The sequence below is a fragment of the Adiantum capillus-veneris genome, chromosome 11, assembly GCF_014529385.1.
Source record: "Adiantum capillus-veneris isolate H3 chromosome 11, ASM1452938v2, whole genome shotgun sequence".
NCBI classification, from domain to species: domain Eukaryota; kingdom Viridiplantae; phylum Streptophyta; class Polypodiopsida; order Polypodiales; family Pteridaceae; genus Adiantum; species Adiantum capillus-veneris.
Window position 1 is genome coordinate 3655258 of NC_140941.1, and position 26792 is coordinate 3682049.

Here is a 26792-nt window from a genome sequence, read left to right on the forward strand (position 1 = left end):
TTCATTTGACAGGTTGATATTGGTTCAGAGCCAGTTTACGGGGGAAACTCTGCCGAATTTTTCCCAGGAAAGTAAACCACTGTGAAGCGTAGCTATGGCTGGATCATAGGACACTGCTCTTTACAATATCAAGAAGCTGGATGGAACCAATTTCCCATTGTGGAAGAAGCAGATTTGGCACGTATTGGTACAAAAGAAGCAGATAAAACCTATAAAGCTCAAGGGGATAAAACCAGAAGATATGGACAAAGATGAATGGAGCGAAATGGATGAATTGGCACTTTCTACCATTATGCTGACTTTGGCAGAAAGCGTTTACTTCAATGTAGCAGACGAGATGTCGGCTTATCAAGCATGGTTAAAGCTGAGTGATCTTTATGAGAAGCAGAGTGCAGCTTCACAGGTATACTGGCTTAAGAAGCTTGTTGACTTGAAGATGAAAGAAGGGACCCCTATGTCCAATCATCTGAATGAATTCAACACAATCTATAGTCAGTTGTCAGCTCAAGGTGTCAAGTTTGATGAACCTGTTAGAGCTATGTTCCTGTTGATCACATTGCCGGAAAGTTGGGACACTTTTCGCACAGCTTTGAGTAATTCTGCACCTCCAGATGGTTTGAACATAGCAGGTGTAGAAGGAAGTCTGCTTACTGAAGAAACCAATAGAAAGACAATGGACAAAGGCAAAGGAACAACCTTAGTTGTCAGGGGAAGGACCAAAGAAAAGTACAAAGGTGAAAAGAGGAATCAGTCTCGTAGCAAGTCCCGCAGTGCTAAAGGCAAGAGTGACATAGAATGCTACCATTGTGGCAAGAAGGGTCACATGAAAAGAGACTGCAGAGAATGGAAAGCAGAAAAAGGCAAAGAGAAAGCTGAAGACCATGGTGAGAAGAACAAGTCCTCAGTGAAGATTCAAGAAATAAATGTGACAAACACTGTTGCAGAGGATGACAGTCTAGTGTCAGGAGACATCTACTTCTTGAAGAATACAATGGACTCAGCTCTTCTTACAGTATCTAATGGAAATGCACTGAGTGACTGGATTATAGACTCATGGGCATCACTTCATGTGTCTCCAAACAAGGAGTGGTTTACTTCTTATGTGACCACTAAAGATCATGTTCGGCTAGGCAATGGGCAGACATGTGAGATCTTAGGTATTGGAGATGTTCAATTGAAGTTTCAGAATGGCTCTTCTTTCACGCTGAAGAATGTGAGACATGTTCCCGCAATTACAAAGAGCTTGATCAGCACAGGTTTACTTGATGATGCTGGCTAGGTCACCACTTTTGGACAGAACATGTGGAAGATATCCAAGGGTTCTATGACAGTAGCACATGGAGTAAAGTCTGGAGGAATTTACATGATTTATGTATCAAATGTCTCTAAAAATGTAATCAATGTAACCGAGCAGCTGAACGTTTCTTTGTGGCATAGCCGGTTTGGACATATGTCCAAGAAGGGAATGGAAATCTTGTCTCGTTCTGGTTATTTGCCTGGCTTTTCATTTAATGATTTTGAATTCTGTGAACATTGTCTGTATGGTAAGCAAACACAACAGCCACATAAGCATAGAAGCAGTAGAAGAGATACACAGTTGGCACTTGTTCATAGTGATTTGTGTGGACCTATGCCTAACCTATCTCTAGGGGGAGCTTCTTACTTTATGACATTTATAGATGATTACTCGAGGAAAGTATGGGTTTACTTTCTCAAGCACAAGGATGAAGCGTTTAGTGTTTTCAAAACGTTTGTGACACTTGTGGAGAATCAGAGTGGCAAGAAGCTTAAATGCTTACGCATTGACAATGGTGGAGAGTATGTTTCAAAGGCCTTTCAGGACTTTTGTGAGTCAAAAGGTATAAAAAGTGAACTTACTGCTCCTTACAATCCTCCTCAAAATGGTGTTGCTGAGAGGATGAATAGGACCATACAAGAGAAGGTCAGAAGTATGTTGTCTAATGCACAGCTGCCAAATGGGTTTTGGGATGAAGCTGTATCAACAGCTGTTCATCTTGTAAATAGATCTCCTAGCAAGGTTTTGCAGAACGATTCAGTGCCAGAGATGGTATGGTCAGGCAAAATGCCCTCATACAAGCATCTTAGAGTCTTTGGCTGTGAGGCATATACTCACATTCCAAAGGAATTTAGGAACAAACTTGAGCCAAAGAGTAGAAAGTGCATCTTTCTAGGCTATGGTAATTCTGGTGAGATGGGGTACAGACTTTGGGATCCCGAATCCAAAAAGGTTGTCCGCAGCAATGATGTTCACTTTAATGAATCCAAATATCATTCTAAACCAGAGAGGGTTGAGGAGATTAGAAGAGTTGTCTTCCAAGAAGATGGACCTACACGTGCAAGACAAAATGTCAGGGCTCAAGAGGAGTAAGGACAGGATAGAGTGGAACCACAGGTTGTGGCTGAGCGTGAGCCACCTATTGTGCGTAGATCTGGACGTGTCACGCGACCTCCTGATAGGTTTGTTCCATCTATGAATTATGTCATGTTGACTGATTGCAATGAGCCTTCATGTTACAAGGAAGCAGTGCAAATGAAGGACTCCGGGAAGTGGCAATTGGCCATGCAGTCAGAGATGATAGCTTTGCATAAAAACCAGACATGGAAGCTAGTTAAATTACCACGGGGCAAAAAGGCTCTACCCTGTAAATGGGTTTACAGGTATAAGATCACTGCTCATGATAGTCAGCCAAAGTACAAAGCAAGGCTTGTTGCCAAGGGCTTTAAGCAAGAACAAGGCATTGACTTTGATGAAGTCTTCTCTCCGGTGGTCAAGATGACTACATTGAGATGCTTTCTTGCATTGGTTGCCATATTAGATTTGGTGTTGCACCAAATGGATGTCAAGACAGCGTTCTTGCATGGTGATTTAGATGTGGAAATTTACATGCAGCAGCCAGAAGGGTTTGTTGAGAAAGGCAAGGAAGATTGGGTATGCCAGTTGTTAAAGAGTCTTTATGGCTTAAAACAATCACCGAGGGCATGGTACCATAAATTCCACAAGTTTATGCTTTCTCAAGGCTACAAACGTAGTGAGTTCGATCACTGTCTATATACAAAGAAGGCTAAGGATGGTAGTTGGCTGATCCTTATTTTGTATGTGGATGACATGTTGATTGCTGGCAAGCACTTGGAAGAAATTTCAGCTTTGAAGTCAAAGATGGCAAAATCGTTTGACATGAAAGACATGGGTGAGGCAAGTCATATACTTGGTATGCGCATTGAGAGAGATAGATCAACGAAGTTGATTTGGTTATCTCAAACAGAGTATATTGACAAGGTTTTGCAATGTTTCAATATGGAGAAGGGAAAGGCATTGAGTGTTCCATTGCCACCATATGTGAAGCTTAGCAAACAAGATTGTCCTGTGTCTGAGGAAGAACAGGCTGAAATGGATAAGATTCCATATGCGTCTGCAGTGGGTAGTTTGATGTATGCAATGATTGCTACTCGCCCAGACATTGCATTTGCAGTGGGAGTAGTAAGTCGATACATGTCAAACCCAGGCAAGAAACATTGGGAGGCAGTGAAAGGAATATTGAGATACCTGAAAGCTACAAAGAGAATGCGTATATGCTATGGGAGTCAGGAGCTAAGTGTAAAGGGTTTTACAGACTCAGATTATGCAGGTGACTTAGACAGCCGAAGGTCTACGTCAAGGTATGTCTTTACATTTGCTGGTGGAGCAATATCATGGCGTTCTAGATTACAAGATTGTGTTACTCAGTCTACTACAGAGGCTGAATATGTTGGAGCATCAGAGGCATGCAGAGAATCAATTTGGCTTAATCGACTAGTAACAGATCTGGGAATCAAAGAAGAGATGCCCGTGTTATATTGTGATAGTCAAAGTGCTATACAATTGGCTCGCAATCCAGTTTATCACTCAAAGACAAAGCATGTGGATGTGAAGTATCATTTCATCAGGGAAATGCTCGAGGATAAGCAACTTCAGCTTGTCAAAGTTCACACCACAGAAAATCCTGCTGATCTACTTACAAAAGGACTTCCCTCATAGAGCTTTGCGCATTTTCGCAAGCAGTTAGGTGTAGGGTAGTACATCACTTCTCTACATCTCTTGTATATTAGCTTGTATAGTAGCTTCTCTCACACTTAAAGTACCACATTGGACTTTAAGTGGGAGGTTGTTGGGGTATAAAGCCCAATGTGGTCGCCCAGGTAAGTGGGCGGGTCGCCAGGTATGTACACATATTCTTTTGTAAAAACCTAATAAGAACTCACTATGCTCTACACATTACAGTAGAGCGAGTTCACCATATCGTCGTGCTCTTCTTCTCGCACTCTCTCTCGCGTCGCACTTCCGCTCGTACTCCTTCATGGCTTGCCTGATTCCTATTGGCCAGAAGACTAAGGGGTCCAATGAGAGATTAATTGAATTATTTAAATACCTAAAGGTCTCACAAAAGGGGAAAGGGGGACACATGTCAGAAGGCTATCACTTATGCTTCTTAATTGTGACTGGCTAAGCTTTGCAGGGTCCAATAGGATGCCAGCAGGTGCAATTACCAAGAGGAGTCGACCAAGAGAGAGAAAGGGGGCTGATTTTTGCAAGGCATTATCACTTACACACTCACACAATCTCATGTGTGGAGTAAAGAAGACTATCTCCTTCTCAAGCTTTAATGGAAAGCTCATCATCTACTCCAAGCTTGTGAGAAGAGAGGCCTACACCAACAACTCTTGGCTTTGTGATGCAAATCCAACCAAGAGCCAAGCTCCAATGCATGCTCATATCCTCTACCATGCTAATTACTAAGCTATGCTAAGCTACTACGAGTGATTATGTGAGAAGACATACTTCTTTCTCGTAAGAATACTCCTTCCTCTCGATCTACTCTCATACCCCGCTAGCTCTCACCATCTTCGAAGGTGTGTGAGGTCTTGGGTCTGAGACCGTGAGGGGATTGCTGTTGTGTTTTACAAGTGTGAGCTTGGTGCTTGAAGCTTCCATCTTCATTGCACCAGCAAGTTATTGAAGGAACACAAAGTATTGTATTGTAAAATGTCTCCCTCGATGGAGGAAACCTATAATACAAAGCCTTTTGGAGGGGGAACCGGCTCCATGTGAATCCGGTCCTCAAAAGTTGTCAATAGCTTAATTTCTCTCTCTTTTTGAAGTATTGTTCATGCCTATCTAACTAGATGTTATGCTTTTGTTGCTCTCTCCATCCAAGCACTCTCGCTATGCTCATTAGGAATCTATTCTAATGAAATGCTCACTATGTCTATGTTATTTTCCGCTACACACAAGTTACTAGACCATTAAATGTTACACCAGGCAATGACATGTGTAGTGCAGCTCTGTCTCTGGCTCTAAGTTACATATCCTGGCGCCTATTGACACCCCTCAAAATCGGCCAAATGCCATGAGATAAGTGCGTATCCATGTATGCAGGCCTAGTCACAAAACCGTCCTCCGTGAGTTGGAGAAGATGCTCTCTGTAGAAGGCCATCTTTGTGCCCAACTCCTGTGTCGGCTGTATCCATGTGAACCTGGTATCTAGTTGAATCAGATCCTGGTGTATGAGTCTGATGATCTCTCTCTATGTGAGAGATAGGGAGGGTGCATCCAAGGAGTATTGAAACGGAGGCAATCTATCCATGTTGAAACCATGTGACTGAAACCATGCTGTCATCTGTCCATACCAACATGCTGTAGCGCCTTATAGAGCTAGTTGTCGAGATGACTCCAGGGCAAGCCGAGCGTATTTGCCCCTAGGGAGATCCCATACACCGTGCATAAAGGATACTGATCTAGTCAATGCCTCCACCACGAGAGGGGGGGGGGGGGGGGGCTAGCTCGGATCGGATAATCTCATGTGGCACTGAGGCCTTAGCCCAAATCATCCGAGCGATCATAGAGACCAGAGGCCTCTCTATACATCTCCATCCATCTGTGTTGCCATATCTCCCATGGTGGTCTACTGAGGGTCCCCACCTGAACTCCATAGAGCATAGCTGGATCAGTCACTAGAGTGTCAAAAAGCTAGAGCTTTGTTCGCGGTTCCTGAAATTGAACCTGCAAACACATCCTCTTCAGTCCTCCCAAAGCTGCATATGCTCTCGTCAGTCTAGTCTCTGATGCTCTCCTTAGTGAAAACACTCGTCCACCAAAGACTGCCCCAAGATAAGTATATGCATTTTTGTACCCCACAATCTCCTGGCCATATGTAAATGTGGGTGCCGACCTCCTGACCCACTGTGGTGTGGTGTTGAACACCATAACCTTGGTTTTCCCCAGGTTGACAGACAATCTACTGTCACGAGCAAATGTATGCAGAGCATCCAAATGACGTTGCATCCCCTCTGGAGAGTCAGAGATCGGCACAATATCATCAGCATATAGTAACACTAGAATCCATTTCCCTGCTAGCTGAGGAGAGAGAGCTGGTGACTCTATGACTTAGGAAGAGAGAGAGAGAGAGAGAGAGAGAGAGAGAGAGAGAGAGAGAGAGAGAGAGAGCTGGTGACTCTATGACTTAGAAAGAATAAATAATATTATTAACCTGTGATGAACAGAATTGAATCCTATATGTGATATGTGACATCATGGGAAGATTACAGGATGGTCAAAGCATTAATACTAAGGAAATGATCAGCTAACTTAGTGTAGATTAGTAGTAGAAACAGCTCTCAGCTAGCGTCAAGAAATGCAGCGCCATGCAGAGGCAGCAACAATGGGGCGCTCTTGCCAGCCAAGAAGCAAGCTTCCTTGGTCTTCCACGAGAGTGTAGCCATCACAAGGGTAGAGCCCCAGGAGAAGCTTGGATTGGTTGACGGCATTGGGGCTGAGGGCCACATTCTCAAAGCCCATGCCCTCCATTATCTGCCTCCACTTGTCCAGCTTCTCATGCCTCTCCACCCTCTCCCCCCCCTCACATGCCACTATGTTTGTTATCTCATTGGCAAACACCAGCTGCTCCACCTTGGCCCTCTCGGGGCTCGTCTGTGGCAGCGTCGCGTCCAGCGAGTCGAAAATTGCCGAGTAGTAGTGCAGTGCCTCCAAGAACCTCCCCAGAAAGAAGGGCCCATTGTGGCTTGCCTCTTGCTCCACCAGTGTGAATATGCTTGGTGCCTGCTCCCTCAGCATATGCAGCACCCCGAAGAGAGGACTCACTGGCTCTGATAGTAGCCTATGTAGCCTATCGCATGAATTCACTGCCAATGCCTCCCCTATCCTCCTCTGCAGCATGTGGGATTTCAAATTCTCCAGCCTCTCCCCCACTGGGTGGAACTCAAATGGCACTCTCAATGACTCTGCCAGCTCGGATAGTCGCTTGCCCGTCTCTTGCACCGCCTCCAATGGCGTGCCCACTCCCGTTATGCGAAGGCAGGGTGCCCCGCCCGGCCGTGCCGCCAGTGCTTGTATGAATGCAGGCCACTGATATCCTTGTATGATGTCCAAGTCCACTATGTGCACTCTTTTCTCCCCTTCAAAGGCCTCAAAGATGGCCTGATTTGATGTGAAATGAGCAAATTTCACATACGGACATGCCTGATACAAAATTTGATAAGCTGCAAGGACTTCGTTGGCTGAACTGGGGTCGAAAGCTGTGCGCAAAGCCACATATGACCTGCCTCCGCTTCGCGTCAGTCTTGCATGGAGGGCCTCAGTGAAGTAGGCAGCCACCCTCTGTATTGAGTCCCCTTGTTTGGATGCCACCTGCTTCAAATGGAGCAAGATCTCCTTTGCCTCGAAGTAATTCTCTTTGGCCACGGCCTCGGCACAGGCTAAGAGAAGGTGAACCAGGCGCAAACCGCTGTCTTGTCTCTGCTGCACATAAATCATGCTGGCATCAGATATTGCAAGAAATCCACAGATATGGGATTATAACAATTTGGGTCCAATAAGTGCAAATGCCTTGAATTAGGTGTTTTTGCAATATGGTGTACAGTTTTGTACAAATTTATTTTTTATGGGCCCCTCTACAACATAATATGCCAGAAAAGTTGATGCAATGAATTTTATCCACATGCATGCAAAGGATGCAATAAAGAGCCTTATCCATGCTATCTACACATGAATCTGCATGATTGTGTGAGGATGAGATCATTTTCTTTAATAGAGGGGTGCTGGCACTCATACCATTTCAGATAGGTGCACCATGGGCAGCTTGGAACTCTGCTGTAGTGGAGCCATCGATTCACGCATGTGACTGCCTGAAACAAAAGAAGTTATAGAAGTTTGCATGGAAGCATTCCGGTGTAAAGATGATGCTGGCCGGCCTCCTCGTTGATGCGGTGGCTGCATTTGGCTTCCAGGTTTACCACCTACTCTGTAGGACAAGTACCCCAGATGAGAAGGTAGAGAACTTGGAAGGTTACAAGGAGGGGAGTCAGGAGGGTAGAGAGGGGAGGTGCTTTCAGAGCCAACCATATTGTTGCCCGAGCTCCTCCGTAAAAAGCCACCGTACTCCGACTGGCTTGTCTGCAACGTATTGTTCTTCTTGACAAGCTTACTAGACTGGCCAGGTGCTATAGATATCTGAAGAGGAGGATTTGGTCTCCTTGGAGACCTTGTAGCATAATCCAGTTTGCTTAACTGAGGTGCACTCAATGCTTTGTGCAGTGCAGTTGAATGCTGACCAATATTTGAAAACTTTGTGCCTTGCATCATGGTCCTGTCGTGTCCGGTATTCATGTATTTGGAGAATTGAGATTTCTCTTCATATCGCTTCTGCTGGCTATTTACATCATCAATGATGCCATTTTGCTTTCTAGGCTGATGGTGAAGATGGTAGCCTTGTGTGTGATGCTTGCTTGCGTGCGTATGCACTTGGCGCCTAAGATATCCTGAATCGTTAAGCTGCATATTGTGCTTGGGAGGAATCTGATCATTATGATGAAAATGATAAAAAGGGTTTTGGGACTCCACCCCGTCTTCTGCATATGTCGATGTCGAGGAGGCAAGAAATGTGGGTGACCCCGAGAGATCCTGTCTGCTATCATGAGTAAAGTCATCACTTATTGATGAGTATGAAGGTGTCAAAGTACCTTGAGAGGAGGAGTATTCATGTGAGGGAGAGAAGAGCATGGGAGAGTCATACAGAGCTGGTTCTATGAGCTCATCTATCATGTCTGATAGCCAGTTAGATGATAAATTAGGGCTTTCTGGAGACTCTTCCATAGCTCCTTGCAAGTCCCCTTTTGAGCTAGATGGTGTGGAATGGTTGATGGGCGTATGTGCAAGATCATCGCAGCAGGCTGCTGCCATAGCCGAGATTGAGAATGATTCATGTAAAGGAGAGGTGGGTGCATCCAGGATGATGAGATCCTTAGAGAATGAGCTATGGGCCGGGGACCTTGGTGCCGCTGCAACACCCATATTCATGCTGCCACAGAGAGAGTCTTGCATGTTGAGGCAGTCTACAATTTTTGGTTTAGCACTCAATTTTGGGGTGACTGGTGTCAAAGGCAAGGCAAGACATTTTCTACCTCTTACTGAAGAAGGGCAAGTTTGTGGGTTATGAGTATGGTAGTACTGTTGATTCATACATCAAGGAGAAGTGATCAAACTCTAATGAAAGCATGGCGCAAGGCTTCATATCCATGGAAGTTGGAGTTGTGAAGAGGCACATGATGACCTAGTTGTGAATCGAGACCGGGTCTGTAGGCACCCACACAAACAATTCTCACTACATAGCCAGATTGTGATAGAGATTGGACAAGCTGTTGCCTTCTCTTCTGTTACTCATGGGTCTGAAGGAATGGTCCTCTTTGGAGTTGAAGAACATGGGAAAATCCTAACTGGCATAACATCATTAAACAGGCTATTGCCTTGGATCTCTTCTTATGATGAATTTGGATTAATGATCCTGGTTTGCTTTATAATTGAATGACTGGATTGATCCTTGCTCTGCAGAGTTGTTTTCTTTGACGTGTAGATGATCAAGAATAATGGGTGCGCTTTAATGAGTCAGCTCATTCGCAACCAGAGGCATCCAATTGTGAGTGAGCGCGGGTGCGTGTGCATGCAGCAATCTTCAGCTGCAAGTAGCAGCTAGAGAGTAGAGTGAGTCAAATTAGAATTGAGAGCAAGAGCTGGCGCCTGCAGGCTTGCAATGGTGGGCACTGGGCAGTGGGCAGGTGTAATTCTCAAGGCAGAAGGCTGAGCTGCATGCAGGTGACGGGGGTTTAGAGGAAGTAGAGGCGCCACATCCTTGGCCACCTTGTCTCTCTCCCCTTGGCCCTTTTGATGCGTACAAGCTTTCATTCTTTTCCAATAATTGAGTCTTTTGTTCCAACCTTGTAGGCTAGTAGTAAAAACTTGGTCTTTGTCTTTTTCTTGTTTCTTTTCTCTTGTTATGGTGAGAGAGGCCAATTGTCCTCCCCATTGGGAAATCCCTATTTCATAAACAGTAAAGAATAGCACAAAGAACGAAGCAAAGTAAGTGGTGATGACTTTTCATGAGCACGAAGGAGTTAACCCTAGAGAGCTAACCTGTGGGGCTAGGGCGTAGTCAAATCGTCGCCCTTGTGACCCTTGCCTCTCTCTTGTCATAATAACTCCTCCTTCAACGCTTGGGATGTTGGCAATAGCCTCCCTCATCGTTAACTCATTCTCCCGAATGTACCCTCTATGTCTTTTGCCCCTCCTGTCTTTGATTCTGGTGTACCAGGTACTTCCTCTTGAGTGGAGAGAAAGGCTTACAAAGGCTTTCTAGCTGTCCTCCCCCAGCCATGGTGGGTAGTCAAATCTCCAAAGCAACGCGGGATCGAATCCGCACCCCGCTGATGTCTATCCCGATGGGCCCACCCATCTACCTGCCCAAAAACTTTTCTGTGCAGAAAGCTGGGGACCTCCTTGGGATTGCAAGGAAAAACCTCCTCAAGATAAGCCCTTCTTACCTTCTTTGCTACTCAGATTAAGAAGCTTGTAGTGGACATGGAATCAAGATCTATGGTAGGGTTACTACAAGACCCTGCCTTCTAGCTAAGTTCCTCAAACCGTGGATCAAAACAAACTGGGGTAGTATGGGGGCTAAACTCGAAACAACCAATCTCTACCTAAATAAACCATCATCTCTTCATCTTCAAAGACCCAGACGTGGCGTCTAATGTGCTTAGCACGGGTAAATTGATTATTTGTAGGTTGTCCTTTTATATAAATAGATGGTCAAAGACATTCAATTTGGAAATCTCTTGTTAAGCCATGACATCATTCTTATTATTTTTAGTTAGTCATGGACCAAGCTTGTCGGTCCCTTATGTGCATGATCATTGATTGGGTGATTGGTGATAAGAGGAGAGAGAGAGAGAGAGAGAGAGAGAGAGAGAGAGAGAGAGAGAGAGAGAGAGAGAGAGAGAGAGAGAGAGAGAGAGGGTGTGTGCAATCGAGCATCAACAAAAATATGGCAACGGCGAGGCGGTTGAGCAGCAGAGGCGAGCTCCTTCTTTATTGCAGCACACGAGATTCCCACTTTGACGACAACGTAGAGAGGTGAGTGACACACCGTCCACACTTATTGAGTTTGTCTGTAGCAAGATTTTGTGCTTGCAACCTTGGTGGCTCACACACAACGCATGTCAAGGCACCCGTAGTCGACATTTTTGGCACCTTTGCCGAAGAACATCTTGTGTGCAAACTCTAAGTGTAGGTTGTGTTGCTGTTTTTGAGGTTCTGTGTATTCTATAGGAAAGGCTAGAAAGGGTGTGTGTGTTGTTTTAAAGATTCTATCCACTATTGTTGCCACGCAATATTCATCATGGGAGCAGGAGAAGACAAGGTTCAATCTTTTGGTGTTTATTTTTTGTTTACTGCACAAGGTAGGCAGGAGTAGAGAAGGTGCAAAACATTTTTTTAATTGTATTTTGTATCTGGCCGACCAAGCATCCGATTGACGCGCAGTCGATTCGTGCTAGCTCCATATAACTCACCCTCTCATTGAGAACCTTGGCGAGGCTCAAAAGATGCCAGATGGCACATTCTTCAAGGTGGGCAAATGGGCTCTCAGACTCGGCCCCCGAAAAACATTCAACAACTCATAACTTGCACACCGGAGGTCCGATTCGCAATCCGAGAAGACAGGCATGCTCCATAATTCAAGCTCTACATATGTATCCGCTCACACCTGCCTGGGCCAGCTATCCCTAGTTGCCCTGTCCGTCGGGGATCTGCTACACACTCTTCCTTTAAACTGCAATATCTTGAGCATCGGGGCTCCGTTTGACGAGCCGTCTGGACCAGCTGCAAGAGTACCTTGAGCACTACACTTTTGGACATTGACTTGGCATTTCGGACACCTTCATCTGCCATCCCATCTGGACCATATGGCACCCATTTTTGGCCTAAAAAACCGCTTCAAGCATACATTCCTACTACCCTTTGGCTGCCTAGGGCCTTGGCACCTGCCCTAGCCTTCTGCATTGCACTCGACTATTGCCTTTGCCTGGCATAGACCATCTCCTAGCTCGGACCAACTTTGGCTGCACCATCATTGCCCACCCCCTCGTTGAACATTTATGTTCAACCACACATGGACTTATTGCACTAAAAAGCTGCACACCCAAAACAGACTCCCTGTACACTGCAAAACCACCTAGCATATGTACAAAAATGATATCTGCTACCCGCCACCTTTGCTCATGCGGGTTGCCCAACCCCTTGCTTTATCTGTCATCACCCTCCAACACCTTGCATTGGTCTTCTCCATCTACGTGCAACACCCTCGCATAGTGCCACACTAAGGCACACATCCAACTGCATATCCAAACTGTCAACATCATACCTCTACCACTCCAAGCACTCCTTGGCAAACTGGCCACTCGCAACAAAGCACCTTCAAGAACACCAAATAGAGCACCTTCGTGCTCACCATCCTGCTCAATCAACACTCGCGACCTACCTGACCCGCCCTCCCATCCATGTAAAGCGAGATCCTCGTCTAGCAGATCCTGTACCTGCTCGACAACACACTCCATAGCTACCTTGATTAGCATTCCCTTCAACCACCACTCACAGACCTCCTTACAAAGCTTGGACACCGCCTTGGAGTCCGCATCACTTGCCATAGAGGGCACCAACTGCATAGGAAGCACCTCCTTCTTTAACTCTTCTCTGTCCTTCTCACCTGTCATGAACTCAATTCCAGCATTGTCGAGCTCCTCCTCATCAATTGGCCCTTCAAGGTCGATAAGCACCACCTGCTTGTCCGTTTCAACCACCTGCTCTTCTACTGCTGCATCATCAATCTCTGCCAAGGAAGAGAGAAACTTGTTCTCTATCACCTCCTCCTCATTCTCTTCCATAGGTACAATTGCCCTAACCCTTTGGCAAAACTTTGCACCTGCTGCACCACTATGGCATACTCTACTGCTATCTTCACCAACATGGCCATTAGCATGGCACTACACACCAGCTTTACCTGCACATTATCACTTGTAGGCCTAGAATGCTCCACTCGGTCTTCACTAAGCACTTCTGCTTGCACTTCATGTTGCTCCTTGCACATATTCACTGCCTCTCCACTCACATGTAAGAGGTCAAACTCATCATACCTGGATTGGGATGGCCCGGTCTCCCAACTCGTGTCTGCATCCATAGAGATACTATCACTCGATCCAGTCTCCTCTTCGGTTTCAAGCTCAGGAATTTCCTCCAGCTTCACCGCTTCAACCTCGTCTGCAAACCGCACTCCTTGCTCTTTACCGCACTTCATGGAGCTTCAACAGCCGCACTCGAACTCGGCAGCACATCCTTTGTCCACTCTGGAACCACTTGCACTTCCTCCACAACTGGAACCGCTCTAGCAGCATCTTTGGCATAGGAACCACCTTGTCTCTTTGTAGCCAAAGAACCCCTGGTTCTTCTCGCACTTGCATTCCTCTTTGCATCACCTGTGGCTCGGCTACCATCGCCTCACACTGCCTTGGCATCATTACACCTTGCAAACACCGCCTTGCCTCGCGCTTCTTCAAAATCTTCTTGGTTCTCCCTCTCGCTAGAGCTACTGCCTCTTCATATGACATTGGACCATCTATTTCCACTTTATCTCGCACCTCCTCATGCAAGCAATCCATGAATTTACACAATTTCAAAAATTGGCATTCTCTGCAGCAGTTACCTTGATCAATTTCCCCCAAAGGGCCTCGAACTCCCACTTGAACACTTGAAAATCTCCCTCCAAGCTTTGCTTCAAACTGTCTAGCTTCCGCTTTACTTCATCCAGCTGCGCATCCGCAACAAATCTGCTTCGAAAAGCTGTCTCCAGGGCCTCGCAATCAGTTTTTTCTTCTTTACCAAGGCTATTGAACCATAGCTTTGCTTTACCACGAACTAGGAGGGGGAACAGCTGTACCGCACCATCTTCTCTCGATAAACCGCTTTCCAACACGAACAATCCGTAGTCTTGAAACCAAGTTTCCGCATCTTCAACCCCAGTGAAAATGGGAAATCTCGCCCAAGCCATCACTAGCAGCACCTGCTCTTCAAAGGCCGCACCTTTGGCATCACAAAAATCACCGCTTTGAATTAATTAGTAGCATCAGCATACTCCTCAGTGGGGGCACCAGAAGATGGAGAGGGGGAATGGGGGAACACGCCCGGCACAAACACAAGGGCCTCTCTATAGCTCAGGGTATCCACAACACCCCTATCCTCTCGAAAAACACCTTTGAACATATAACTCACACCAGCAGAGCACTGCTTGCTCCATTTCCACTGCTCACACACTCCACAAATGCACCATACGACGCACACCTACTGCCATGGTCTGTCTCCACCCTTACACACACACACACACACACACACACACACACACAACCACTCAATCTCACTCTCTCACTCAAAACACCGTCGGTCCGGGGGGGCACACACTTCCACACAGCCAGCACCCAGGGGAAACATGAAACTAGGAGAAATTAGAGAAGGGGGAAGGGGAAACAACAGCGAGAAAGGGCAACAGTGACTAGATTGAACTTCGCAAAACACGCACACATGCTTACAATGCCATCACCATGGCCATTTACACAAGAAAAAATACAAAGGGCTTGATAGGCACACTCCTCTGTCCAAAAGCTCCCCTTTGCAGGCTTCCAATGGGCTCCACAAGCCAAGGAAAAAGCCTAAGAAGAAGCCCCTCATTTGATTAATTTTTGGCCTTTATAGTGGGGGGGGGGGTTTAATTTGAGGAAACTGCTATCTAATTGGTCCATGGGGCACCCTTTTTTGGTATCTTTTGGGAAGGGGGGCACCGCCTTTCTCTATCTACCCTCTTTCTCTCTTTTGCACTTGGGGGGGGGGGGGGGGGGGGGGGGGGGGGGGCATTAGCGACGTCGCTATTGCCCCTGGCTCTTTTTATTTTTTATCTTTTTCATTTTTTACCCTTATGGCCTCAACCTTGCACTGCCCTATATGCTTGACTTTGTCTCTCCCTCTCTCTATCCGACTCCTCTTTTGCCCTCTTTGGTTCCGGCCTTTGCCTTGTCCGGTCTTGATTTGTCCGGCCTCAACTGGCTCTTTTGCCCCTAGGATGCCTTGCTCGGACGGCCTTTGCTCTTTGCCTTTGCCTGGCCTTGGAACGCCCTCTTGCTCCTTTCATTTGTCTTTGAGCTGTCTCTTTCACCTTGCCCGCTGCGAGAACTCCTCCTTTTGCACCCAATCCCCTGGCCACCTTGACCTCTCTTCACCTCTGTGGGAAGCTTCCCTTATCCACACACCGGGGAGGGGAGGCAATAGCGATGTCGCTATTGCCCACACTCCCTCTATTCTAAAAGATGGCGGGCCTTTGATGGCCACGGGCATGTGCCCCTCCCAAGAGTTGCCACGTCATCGCGACGCTACCAAACCCTCACGCGCGGGCGCCCTATAGGCCCCTCCTCGCCGGCCACCGCTAAAACCCTGGCATATCCGCCCAGCACCACCAGCCGTGCGCTCACGCAATGCCGCCCTCGCTCTCCACCATAGCCAAGAGCTCACGCTCCCCCTTTGATGCCCTTTGAGGTGCTGTCGTCCAGGCCTTATAGACTCGCACCCCAAGCCCGAGCACCGCCTATGGGATTATTCGGTGCCACGTGGCAGCTCCCCGTTTAACTGCATCCCCAAGGGTCATAAAAACCTTCGAAAAAGTATATAAAAAACCCTTTTTTTGGCCCTCTTCTCCAGACTCCCTTCCATTGCTCCAATGTCCTACTGCCAAGCCGCAAAGCCCAGATGAAAATTTGCATTTCTGACTTGCTTCAACATAATCCTCATCGCTTCTCGACTTTTCCAGGCCCGTGATCCGAGGCAACCAAAAACGGAAAAAATCATCTGCAACCTTTCACTGCCCACGGTTCCCAACTCCATCTTTCTGTATCCGGCTAACCAAGCATCCGATTGATGCGTAGTCGATTCATGCTAGCTCCATATAACTCACCCTATCATTGAGAACCTTGGCGAGGCTCAAAAGATGCCAGATAGCACATTCTTCAAGGCGGGCAAGTGGGCTCAGACCCGGCCCCCGAAAAACATTCAACAACTCATACCTTGCACATCGGAGCTCCGATTCGGAATCCGAGAAGACAGGCATGCTCCATAATTCAAGCTCTACACATGTATCCGCTCACACCTGCCTGGGCCACCTGTCCCCAACTGCCTTGTCCGTCGGGGATCTGCTACACACTCTTCCTTTAAACTGCAATATCTTGAGCATTGGGGCTTCGTTTGACGAGCCGTCTGGACTAGCTTCTAGAGTACCCTGAGCACTACACTTTTGGACACTGACTTTGCATTTCAGACACCTTCATCTGCCATCCCATCTGGACCATATGACACCCATTTTTGGCCTAAAAAACCACTTCAAGTATACATTCCTGCTACCCTTTGGCTGCCTAGGGCCTTGGCACCTGCCCTAGCTTTCTGCATTGCACTCGATTGTTGCCTTTGCCTGGCATAGACCATGTCCTAGCTCGGACCAACTTTGGCTGCACCAACGCCGACAAGGGTAAAAAATAAACCGAGAGCACCAAAAACTCAAATCTCAGATCTAAGTTTCGGTGCTCTAGCAAAACAGGTAAACCGACGCCTCTCCCTCTTTCTCTCTCTTCCCCCCCCCCCCCCCCCCACACACATGTACACACACACACACACACACTGACGAGGAGAGGAAGGAGAACTAGGTATGCTCCTTCTCTCTCCTCCCTCTCATGTTCCCTTCCCCTCTTTCTCTCTCTCCCTCTCAATCTCTCTCTCTCTCTCTCTCTCTCTCTCTCTCTCTCTATAAGACACAACGTGTGTGTGTGTGTGTGTGAAAATTACACACACATGCATAAACAAAGAATGCATACACACACACATTGAGAGAGGAAAAGAGTTGTGTGTGTGAAAATTACACACACATGCATAAACAAAGAATGCATACACACACACATTGAGAGAGAGAGAGAGAGAGAGAGAGAGAGAGAGAGAGAGAGAGAGAGAGAGAGAGAGAGAGATAGATAAAAAAAGTAGAGAAAATATGAAATGAAATGTTATATTAAGATTTAGGGTTAGGTTAGATTTAAAATTACATTTAAGATTAGGTTAGATTAAGATCTAAGATTATGTTAGATTACATTTAACTTATGATTAAAATTTATGCTAAATTCAAAATTAGGTTAGACTTAAGATTAGGTTAGATTACATTTGAGTTGAATTTAAGATTAAGTTAGATTACATTTAGGTTTAAGATTAGATTAGATTTAGATTTAAGATTAGGCAAGATTTAATGTTAGCTAGGTTATATTTAAGATTAGATTAGATTTAGATTTACGTTAGATTTTAGGGCATGTCAATGAAGGGGGAGTTCCAGCTAAGCTCAAGGCTTTGCCCAAAGAGCAAACACTGGGTACACAACAATATGTATATTCCTATCAGAATCTGACACCAATTAACTTACCCCTAACCATGTTCAATTAGCTCAGAATCACCATATGTTCAATTAGGTTAGATTTAAAATTAGATTTTGGATTAAGTTTTTATATTAAAGTCTACCTTCGGGATTATGGAAAAAAATTAGAGTTAGGCCAACAATGATCCCTCTCTTCCTCTCTATGGATGCCACCTTAAGTTGGAAAGCTTTCAACGGCATGATACTCAGATTGGAGGCCAACATGTAATGTGCACAGTAATCCCTTGAACAAGGATCTGCTGTGAAAAGATGTTAAGATGTTGTGAATTGCTACAACTAAAGAAGAGGCAAAGGGGTTTTGTCCACTACATGCATTGTCATGTAGACGTGGGTGTGTAGATTTCTCGTACCCACAAATATAGGCATTGTCATGTAGACGTGGGTGTGTAGATTTCTCGTATCCACAAATATAGGCATTGACCAATAAAGACAAGATTATAACCCGGTGGTTCCGATCTTCGTGCACCTCTAGACCGAGGTGTGTGGGGATCGGACATGACTAGAGAATGTGAGGTAGTTTACTGTGTGATCAGAGAGAGAGAGAGAGAGAGAGAGAGAGAGAGAGAGAGAGAGAGAGAGAGAGAGAGAGAGAGAGAGAGAGAGAGAGAGAGAGAGAGAGAGAGAGAGAGATTTTATTATCGTCCTCGGAGGTCAAATATGACCTATGGGACCAAAGTTACATGTGATTAGTATGTGTAAGGCTGATGAGTGACTCTCGATGCTCCAAAATTGTGGTGATGAGAGTCGCAATGGAGAGCCCACACTTTGGCTGGGAGAGGAAAGTGTGTAGGTCTAAGTTATGAAAAAATGTGAGAGAAATAAGTTCGAATGTGACCAAAAGCTGAGCACTCAGTAGTGTGTGGTACTCAGAGCAATATGGGTGGTGTAATGTATGAAGCGTGACCCACTGAATTTCTCCCAAGTAATACAGTGGTTTGGGAGATGGGATGCATTACACTTGCTACATGATGCTTCAATTGACTCCCAAGTGAATGAAGCTAGAGAGAGAGAGAGAGAGAGAGAGAGAGAGAGAGAGAGAGAGAGAGAGAGAGAGAGAGAGAGAGAGAGAGAGAGAGAGAGAGAGAGAGAGAGAGAGATAAAAGACAGAGGATGCATAGAAGATTAAATTTATGTCTAGGTTATAATTTTTTTACATTCATTATGAGTAGTGACGACGATGTGGGGCCGTCCAACCAAAACACCTATCCCTCAACAAGGATCTTATGTCCTTGTAATCAACGCAAACATGCTGTGCGAAGAACAAGACGCGTTTCTTTGCAGCACGTTCGCAAATTTGGTGAGTTTGATCCATCTATTATAGATCGAGTTGTTGCCAATTATAACTCATTGGACTCTTACACTGGGAAACATGTAACAATCTATTATAGATCGAGTTGTTGCCAATTATAACTCGTTGGACTCTTACACTGGGCAACATGTAACAATCTTGCAACCCAATAGACGTATTCGCACGCACTTTGGTCAAGTAGCATACGTGAGGCCACAAGATGTAGCCTCTGACAGCTCGAAGGATGATCATGCAGACCACATTCCCAACAAGGTTATGTTTGGGCCCGAGATTGATGAAATGATCGAGACGATCATGGATTCAAAAAGGCTTATCTATGATGATATGGAAAGTGAAGCCGATATGCCATTGTATGATGGAGCACGTGTGTCTAGATTGAAGGTGCTCGTGGTTCTCCTCAACAATAGGAAAAGTTTGGATGGAGTGACACTAGCATCACAGTGCTTTTCAGGTGATCTATTACAATGTGTTTACTTCAATAAAAAACTCTAGATGTATAATGATTTGATAGATTACTTACACAAGTGTACCACATTTTTTTTGCTGTGTAGATTGCTCAAAGAGCACATACTGCCAGCTGATAATGTGATGCCATATTCCAAAGAGGAAGCAAGAAAGATCTTGCAAAACTTGGAAATGGATTACAATTTGATTCGCGCTTGTCCTAACGACTGCATTCTTTTCAGAGGGGAATACATAGACATGGAGAAGTGTCTGAAATGTGATTCCGAGAGATTTTGAGTAGATCTTCACGGACAAAAAATTTCACAAAAGATTTTGCAACACTTTCCTCTACTTCCTCGCATCAAGCATTTCTTCGAATGCAAGTCCATGGCCACCCTAGCATCATGGCACGAGGAGAATAGATCTTCGGATGGTGTGCTACGGATTCCTGCAGATTGCACAGCCTGGAAACATATAGAGGACACATGGCCGGATTTTTCCAAGGAAGCTCAAAATTTACGCATATTCTTGGCTATGGATGGCGTAAATCCATCTGGTCAGAGGTCAACATCTTATAGTGTATGGCCTGTTTTCATCGTCAACTACAACATTCTCTCGTGGTTGACTACCAAGAAGGGGCACTTGTTTCTAAGCTTGATTGTGCTGGGGTGGTATAAAGTGAATAATATGGATGTGTATCTTCGTCCACTATTGGAAAAGCTACAACAATTGTGGATTGGCATAGAAGTGGTGGATATGAGCCGACACACCGGGTCGACGGAATGCTTTGATCAGAGGCATTCTAATGTGGACCATGCATGACTATCCCAGACTAATAGAATGCTCAGGTGATTTATACTCAAACTCAAACACTATAAATCTTGGTTTTTCTCAAGCTTATCTATTGTCATGTGTATACATGCAGGGCTTCAAACAAGCAGATACAGATCATGTGTCACATGTGGACCTAGACTTAATGCACGTTGGGCGCCCTCACTGAAGAAGAAAATTTACGAAGGTCATCAAGCGTACCTTCCAGAGAATCATGAGTTACGCGATGGTTTTTTGGAAGCATTAGGCAAAATTTGGACTCACAAAGGGGCCCTTTAAGGAGTTTGACTTTACCTCTCTCTACCAAAACGGGCGCATGGATAAATTTTTGCAAACAAACTCCAAAGTTGGTGGAGGTTTGACAGTTAGAATGTCCTCTTCAAGCTCTATCTACTGATATATAGCACGCCATGAGATTCCTCATATTTTAGAAGATTCTTTTTTTGATTCACTTAGATTCCGACAGAGTTGTCACATCATAGGTGAATCAAAAAAGAATCTTCTAAAATATGAGGAATCTCATGGCGTGCTATATATCAATAGATAGAGCTTGAAGAGGACATTCTAACTGTCAAACCTCCGCCAACTTTGGAGTTTGTTTGCAAAAATTTATCCATGCGCCCATTTTGGTAGAGAGAGGTAAGTCAAACTCCTTAAAAGGCCTCGTTGTGAGTCCAAATTTTGCCTAATGAGAGCCACCGAGGATGTCTGCACAAGCATGGTTAGAGCAGAAGGAGATGTGTGATGATGGTTTGCCTCCAGGGATGAAGAGACTCTATCTATGGTACGAGTTACCATGTTGACCCATACTCATAATCAATCACTTCCTCGATCCAATGCACATATTCAAGAAAGTGGGTAATCTGATGTGGGACATCCTGATCGGCAAGAAAGATACTTTGGGAGCTACAGTTGACCTTAGAAAAGTGGATCGTATGGAGAAATATTGGCCGCAAACAGCACTCGATGGATCAATAAAACTTCCTAAAGCGTCATGGATTTTGACAGGAGCCCAAGAAGGCAAAGTAAAAGAGACCATTCGATTTGTGTGGACCCCACTGGCGTAATGCACTTGCTTCTAACGTGTTTCACTAAAGAAGGAAAGCTTACTGTTTGAAGTCACACGACTGGTATAAAATGTGTCAGGTATATTTGAAGTGGAATATATCATAGTGAGAGTTGTGTAACAAATTCGTGTGTGGACTTTAATATCATGGCTAGACGTGTTTTGCAGTTTATTTTACCGGTGGCTATTGAGGGATGTTTGTCTCTCGACATCCGTACCACAATCTACAAACTTGCAAAGTTGGTGCAATGGATCTCACAAAAGGAGATCCATGTAGACTCCATACCATTCGCCAAACTAAACGTTGTGGAGGTTGTGTGCATGTTGGAGAAACACTTTTCTACTATCATGCTAACCATTCAAGTGCATCTTCTTGTTCACATAGTTTATGAGGTGGAAATAGCTGGCACAATATATTCTAGATGGATGTTCTTTTTAGAATATTTCATAAAAACGCTCAAGGGATATGTGTGTCAGAAGGCACGTCCAGAGGGTAGCATGGCAGAACGTTGGTTGGTATCAAAGTCCCTAGTTTACATTGGAGAGTGGCTAGACGTATTTGATAAAGCCCGAGACACGCTATGGTGAACCATAGATGATGAGCGCATATCTGGGATTGTCATGTGCAATCTCGGTGTTGAGAAGAAGACGACGGAAGATCTAGAGGCTAAAATCAATCGATTTTGTATGCTTCACAATCTAGTGATGAAAGTGAATTTCACAATATGAGGATGCAAAGCAAGAGCGAGGAAGGGCACGAATCGAGTGGACACGGGGAAGACGACCACCGATGCATTATCTGACTTGCTCTTCTAATGAAGAAGTAGGAAGCGTGTATCGCTACTCACTAAGGTTTAATTTGAAGCCAGCTTGAACTCGTCGTCGCCACTGTTTGGCCTTACACGGTAGGGAACTACTCAGTCCCGCTTCTGAGCTGTCACGGTTAGATCCACTAGACCTTGTCACTATAGCGTCGCCAAATTTGTAAGGAACTTTCTCCGTGCGTGGGATTTTTGCCGCCTGAAGGCATGCAGTCTACCAAAGGCGTGCCCAATTTTACCTGCCAAAGTTTGGCCTTGTTGTTGGACACCTTCCTCGACGTAGTGAAAAAGTCTGTTTCTCTTTCTCTCTCTCTCCCTCCCCATTAGGAAATTTTGGAGGTCATTTGCAGGGCCTTATTGAAGAGAGAGAAAAGAAGGCGCAGCCAATGAGCAACAACCTTATGTAACGTAGAAATACATGGAAAGCAACACAAAAATGAAAGAAAAGATTTTAAAATATTGAGTTTTGTCCCATTTTCGTAAGGTAACTTCTTGCTTTCACAAAGTAGGGCCCACTGCTAGTAGCCTTCAAGTTCATGACACCTGACTACTGATTGATAGCTAGCTCTCTCTCTTCATTAAAAGATATCCACTACCTTTATGAAAGGCTTTCAAACCTCATTCTCCCTCCATTTTACCTATGGCTTTGTCTTCTACCCGCCCAAGAAGTTCTAGAGGTTGCTCTACACTGTCCCCAACCAGCCTCACCATTAGTGTTCCAAGAAGACCATGTAGTAGCATAAGCACTATCTCAATCTCAAACTCTCTCACTACAGATAATAGGTGGCAAGAGTATAGGATAAGCAAAGGTTGTTGGGTTCTTATGCAGCCAAGAAGGAGAAAAAGCTCGAAAGCAACAAACATATTTCGTTTTGCATGGAAAGCAAGAGTTCTTGATTTCAAAGTCGAGGTCGGTAAGAAGACTGTGAAAGAAGTCTTTGTTCAACATGTTTTCACTCACTCCGATGTGATTGCTAATGGCGGCGATGTATCCATGGTACATAATCCACGGTGCAACTGTAAGTTAATTATTTAGTACTCCTCTATAAATGTTATCTTAATTTCAAATGAGAATCTGTGTTTTTTCTTCTTTTATCACAGGTATATAATTAGGTTATACAGATGTTTGTATTTGTTTCTATTCTATTACATTCACAGATGTTTATCGTTCGTCATATGAGGAATGGGAGCCACTGGAGTGCATTATAGGTCTCATCTCTGTGACCCATGCTCATATTGGAGTCTTGCAATATCCTGGCAGAACTAGCAAAAGCCTGGCAGACAAGGGTATTTTCTTCTATGACCATTTCTACCAACTCAATCAAAGGAATCAGAGAGGAGTGTTGGTGAAGGTTCCACTACCAACCAACTAGAACTCTGTGGATTGGCCCATTCGCGACACAACAATGAGTGAGGCATTGAGGAGCAAGCTCTATAGGGATGCTCAGAGGTCTCTCCGAAACTCTGTACCTACTAAATTGGTGAAACTTGCAAATTTTTGTCCTATTGGTCTCTTTGTTGAGTTATTTCATACCTGCAAAGTACATGTTGATAAAAAAATACTGCTCTGCAAATCATTTGATTCCCTCTTGTGTGATAAGCTTCTTGATCGAGGGTGGTATGTGAAAGAAACAGATGGCATATGTTGCGAGATTGCTCTTGACACTTTCATTGTCAAGTATATGCTTGCGACACATACATTAATAATCTCCTTTTGGTACAAGCCTTCTCACATTGTTGAAGGTTGCTTTGTGCCTCTAGATCAAGAGGCAGCAAGTTTGGCAAACAATGCTGTCATGGACGTGGAAGTGGTGGACAAAGACCTAAATCTTATGAGAGTAATTACAATAAGGCAGCAATGCAATCTTTTGCAACTTCGACATGACATAGTGCAGGAGACTGCTGACATTGACTCCGTAAACTTTTCTGTCTTGCTGAATGGACGAAGAGTAATGCAACAAAGGGAGAAACATTTTTTCTGTGGAGATCTCTCTGGCCGTATTCAAATTGTGCCCATGTAATCATCCTTGAATGGCTTCAATGAAATGTAACATTTTTGACTAGTTTAATCTTAATATCAAGTGTTTGCTCAAGGCTCACTCTCTCTCTCTCTCTCTCTCTCTCTCTCTCTCTCTCTCTGAGTATTTGAAACACATAGATAGATAGACAATATCAATTTAAGGTATAATCAATGAATTACTAAGTACATTTGTAAGTACAAATTCCGATGTGCTTAATGCGCTTAAGTACATTGCTTGCAGATATGGGACCAAAATATCCTCTAGGTAAATGTCGTGAAGATGCCCTTCAAACAAAGGTGGGGATATAGAAGTGCCGGATGGATTAAGTAAACCCTTGTGTGGTGTGTCATCAATCAACAAAGTGTTGAAAGCATCATAAGGTACATTGATCTGCTCAAAGGGCTTGTAGAAAAGTGGTACAATAGGTTTAGTTGGGTGGAAATGTCCCGCAATGGTATTACAATTTCTTTGACTATACACAAAATAAAAAGCCGATCGCTGAATTTTAGCCAAATTACAAACTATGGAAACAAGGGGATTCAGGTTATGGGCCTGCATTGAAGACCAGATAGCCACCCTAAACCTTGGAATCGAAAAATTCAAAAATTCCTTTGTGCCTGGTCGAAGTAATACTCGTAAATCGGAGAACTCTGTATGTTCACTGTACGACTGTCGTAGGAGTAGCACCATTGAGATCCAAGATAATCAGTCTTTGCAATCATTGTGTGCATACATATAAGTAGTTAGAAACAAAAAAGCATTAATTATTTAAGTACAATGGATATTACCGGAACAACCATATCTACTTGAAGCAAGAGTCCATACTGGTCATTTCTAATGTTGACATTTTGTTGTTGAGTGTCGATGTTTCCTTGTGTATTGCCAAGCGTATCCACCTCTTGTGCTTGTGCAGTACATGACTCTTGTGTTTGCATGGCCAAATGGTTAACCTGTTCTATGGTCTGTTCTTGGCCTTGATTTGCAATATTGGCCTCCTCCCCTAGCACTCCCTTATTCTCCTCTGCTTCGACTAGAACCTCTATTGCATTCTTCGTCTCCGAGGAGCATTTTACATATGTATTTTCAAGGACTTGGTCTACTTCACATTGCTCAACCCCAGCTTCGGATTCAGCCGCTCCAACTGCAAAGTTTACCGATGTCTTTTCCTCTAATATGGGGTCAGTTTGAGGAATTTGGTTTAAGGTGTTGGAAACTAGCTTGACTACCTCTTCACCGGTCATTGTTAAAGCTATAATATGGTCGGCGACAAAACTGTCCTCTGCATCTAAAATTCTTGGGGTTGAAAGAGATAGTAGATGTTGAATCATTGAAGCGCGGTACCTTGTAAATATTCTATTGTATAATTTTCCAGAGCATTCTGCAAAATAAGGTTAACTTGTGGTCAATACTTTAATTAATAATAGCACTAATGTTGGAACATACCATTACAAGGAAATACCTTTGACATAAATGGATGAAGAGCAAAAAAACTCTGGAGTATATACTCTGCATAGAGAAGACATCTCCAACCGCAGGAATTTGGATCTGTCCAACTCAGGCACTTTGACAGCTTTAAAGGTGGACTTGTACAGTTCATGATTTCCACAGAGTTTTCCATATACATGAAGTAATCTTTTTCTACATTTGTAAACAATGAAGGTTATTTATTATTAACAATATTCAGGACATCAACCATTCCCCAAATAAACACTAAAGGTTTTATCAACACTTACACTCTTATCTCTGAATGTGTTGCTTGTATGGAGTTGATAGTCCATACCACTTGCTTGTCCAATTCTATACATACAAGGCTCCAATGATTTGCTGGTTCGTATGGCAACACCAGTGTTGTCACCTGGAGCATTGGATAGTGTATAAACCATCTCTCCAATGTGCCATGTGGGGTGTTCTTTATTCGGAGTACAGACATTTGTGGATCTAAAATAAAAATTTCATTTTGGGTTTCTTAAGGGAGCTGGCTCTTTATTAAGCTACAATCACAAACAAGGATTTAATTAGAGGCCAAGTACCAACAAAGAAAGATCTTAAAGGTAGAGATGAGCACTTACTTTAGGCGTACATAAACAATAGTGTCGCTAATTTGTGCATTTGGATCTTTCAATAGCCCAATATCAACACAGTCCAGTGCTAATTGCCTACTGCCATCAGCAAGGGGAATGCTTGATAACAGTCCTTCTATCATGGAGTGTAATACATCATTATTTCTTTCATTTAGCTTTGTGGTAACTTGCCCATAAGTTCTCCTCTGGGCCTCTTCATCAGCTGTAGCAGACTGTATACTCTTTAACTTCTCTGCTTCAGAGAGCCGTCTTTCTTCTTGCTTAGCTCTGGCTCTTGTGTTCACCTCATGAGTAACCTCATGAATCTTAACCC

The 26792-nt window shown here is 44.4% G+C and overlaps 1 protein-coding gene and 1 pseudogene across 1 annotated transcript; one reads left to right on the forward strand and one right to left on the reverse strand.

Moving 5' to 3' along the window:
• Positions 1–6654: 6654 nt before the first annotated feature.
• On the reverse strand, positions 6655–7828 carry LOC147446824 (GRAS family protein RAM1-like). Its single transcript, XM_086524559.1, has one exon. It carries the CDS (start codon positions 7826–7828, stop codon positions 6683–6685), a length of 1146 nt encoding a protein of 381 aa, XP_086380685.1. The 3' UTR covers positions 6655–6682.
• Positions 7829–23200: 15372 nt separating this feature from the next.
• Positions 23201–24398, forward strand: LOC147446825 (uncharacterized; annotated as a pseudogene).
• The last annotated feature ends 2394 nt before the right edge of the window (positions 24399–26792 follow it).

Excerpts from the sequence above, each read along its gene's own strand:
- LOC147446824 (XM_086524559.1), bottom strand. The coding sequence starts at position 7,828 with ATGATTTATGTGCAGCAGAGACAAGACAGCGGTTTGCGCCTGGTTCAC.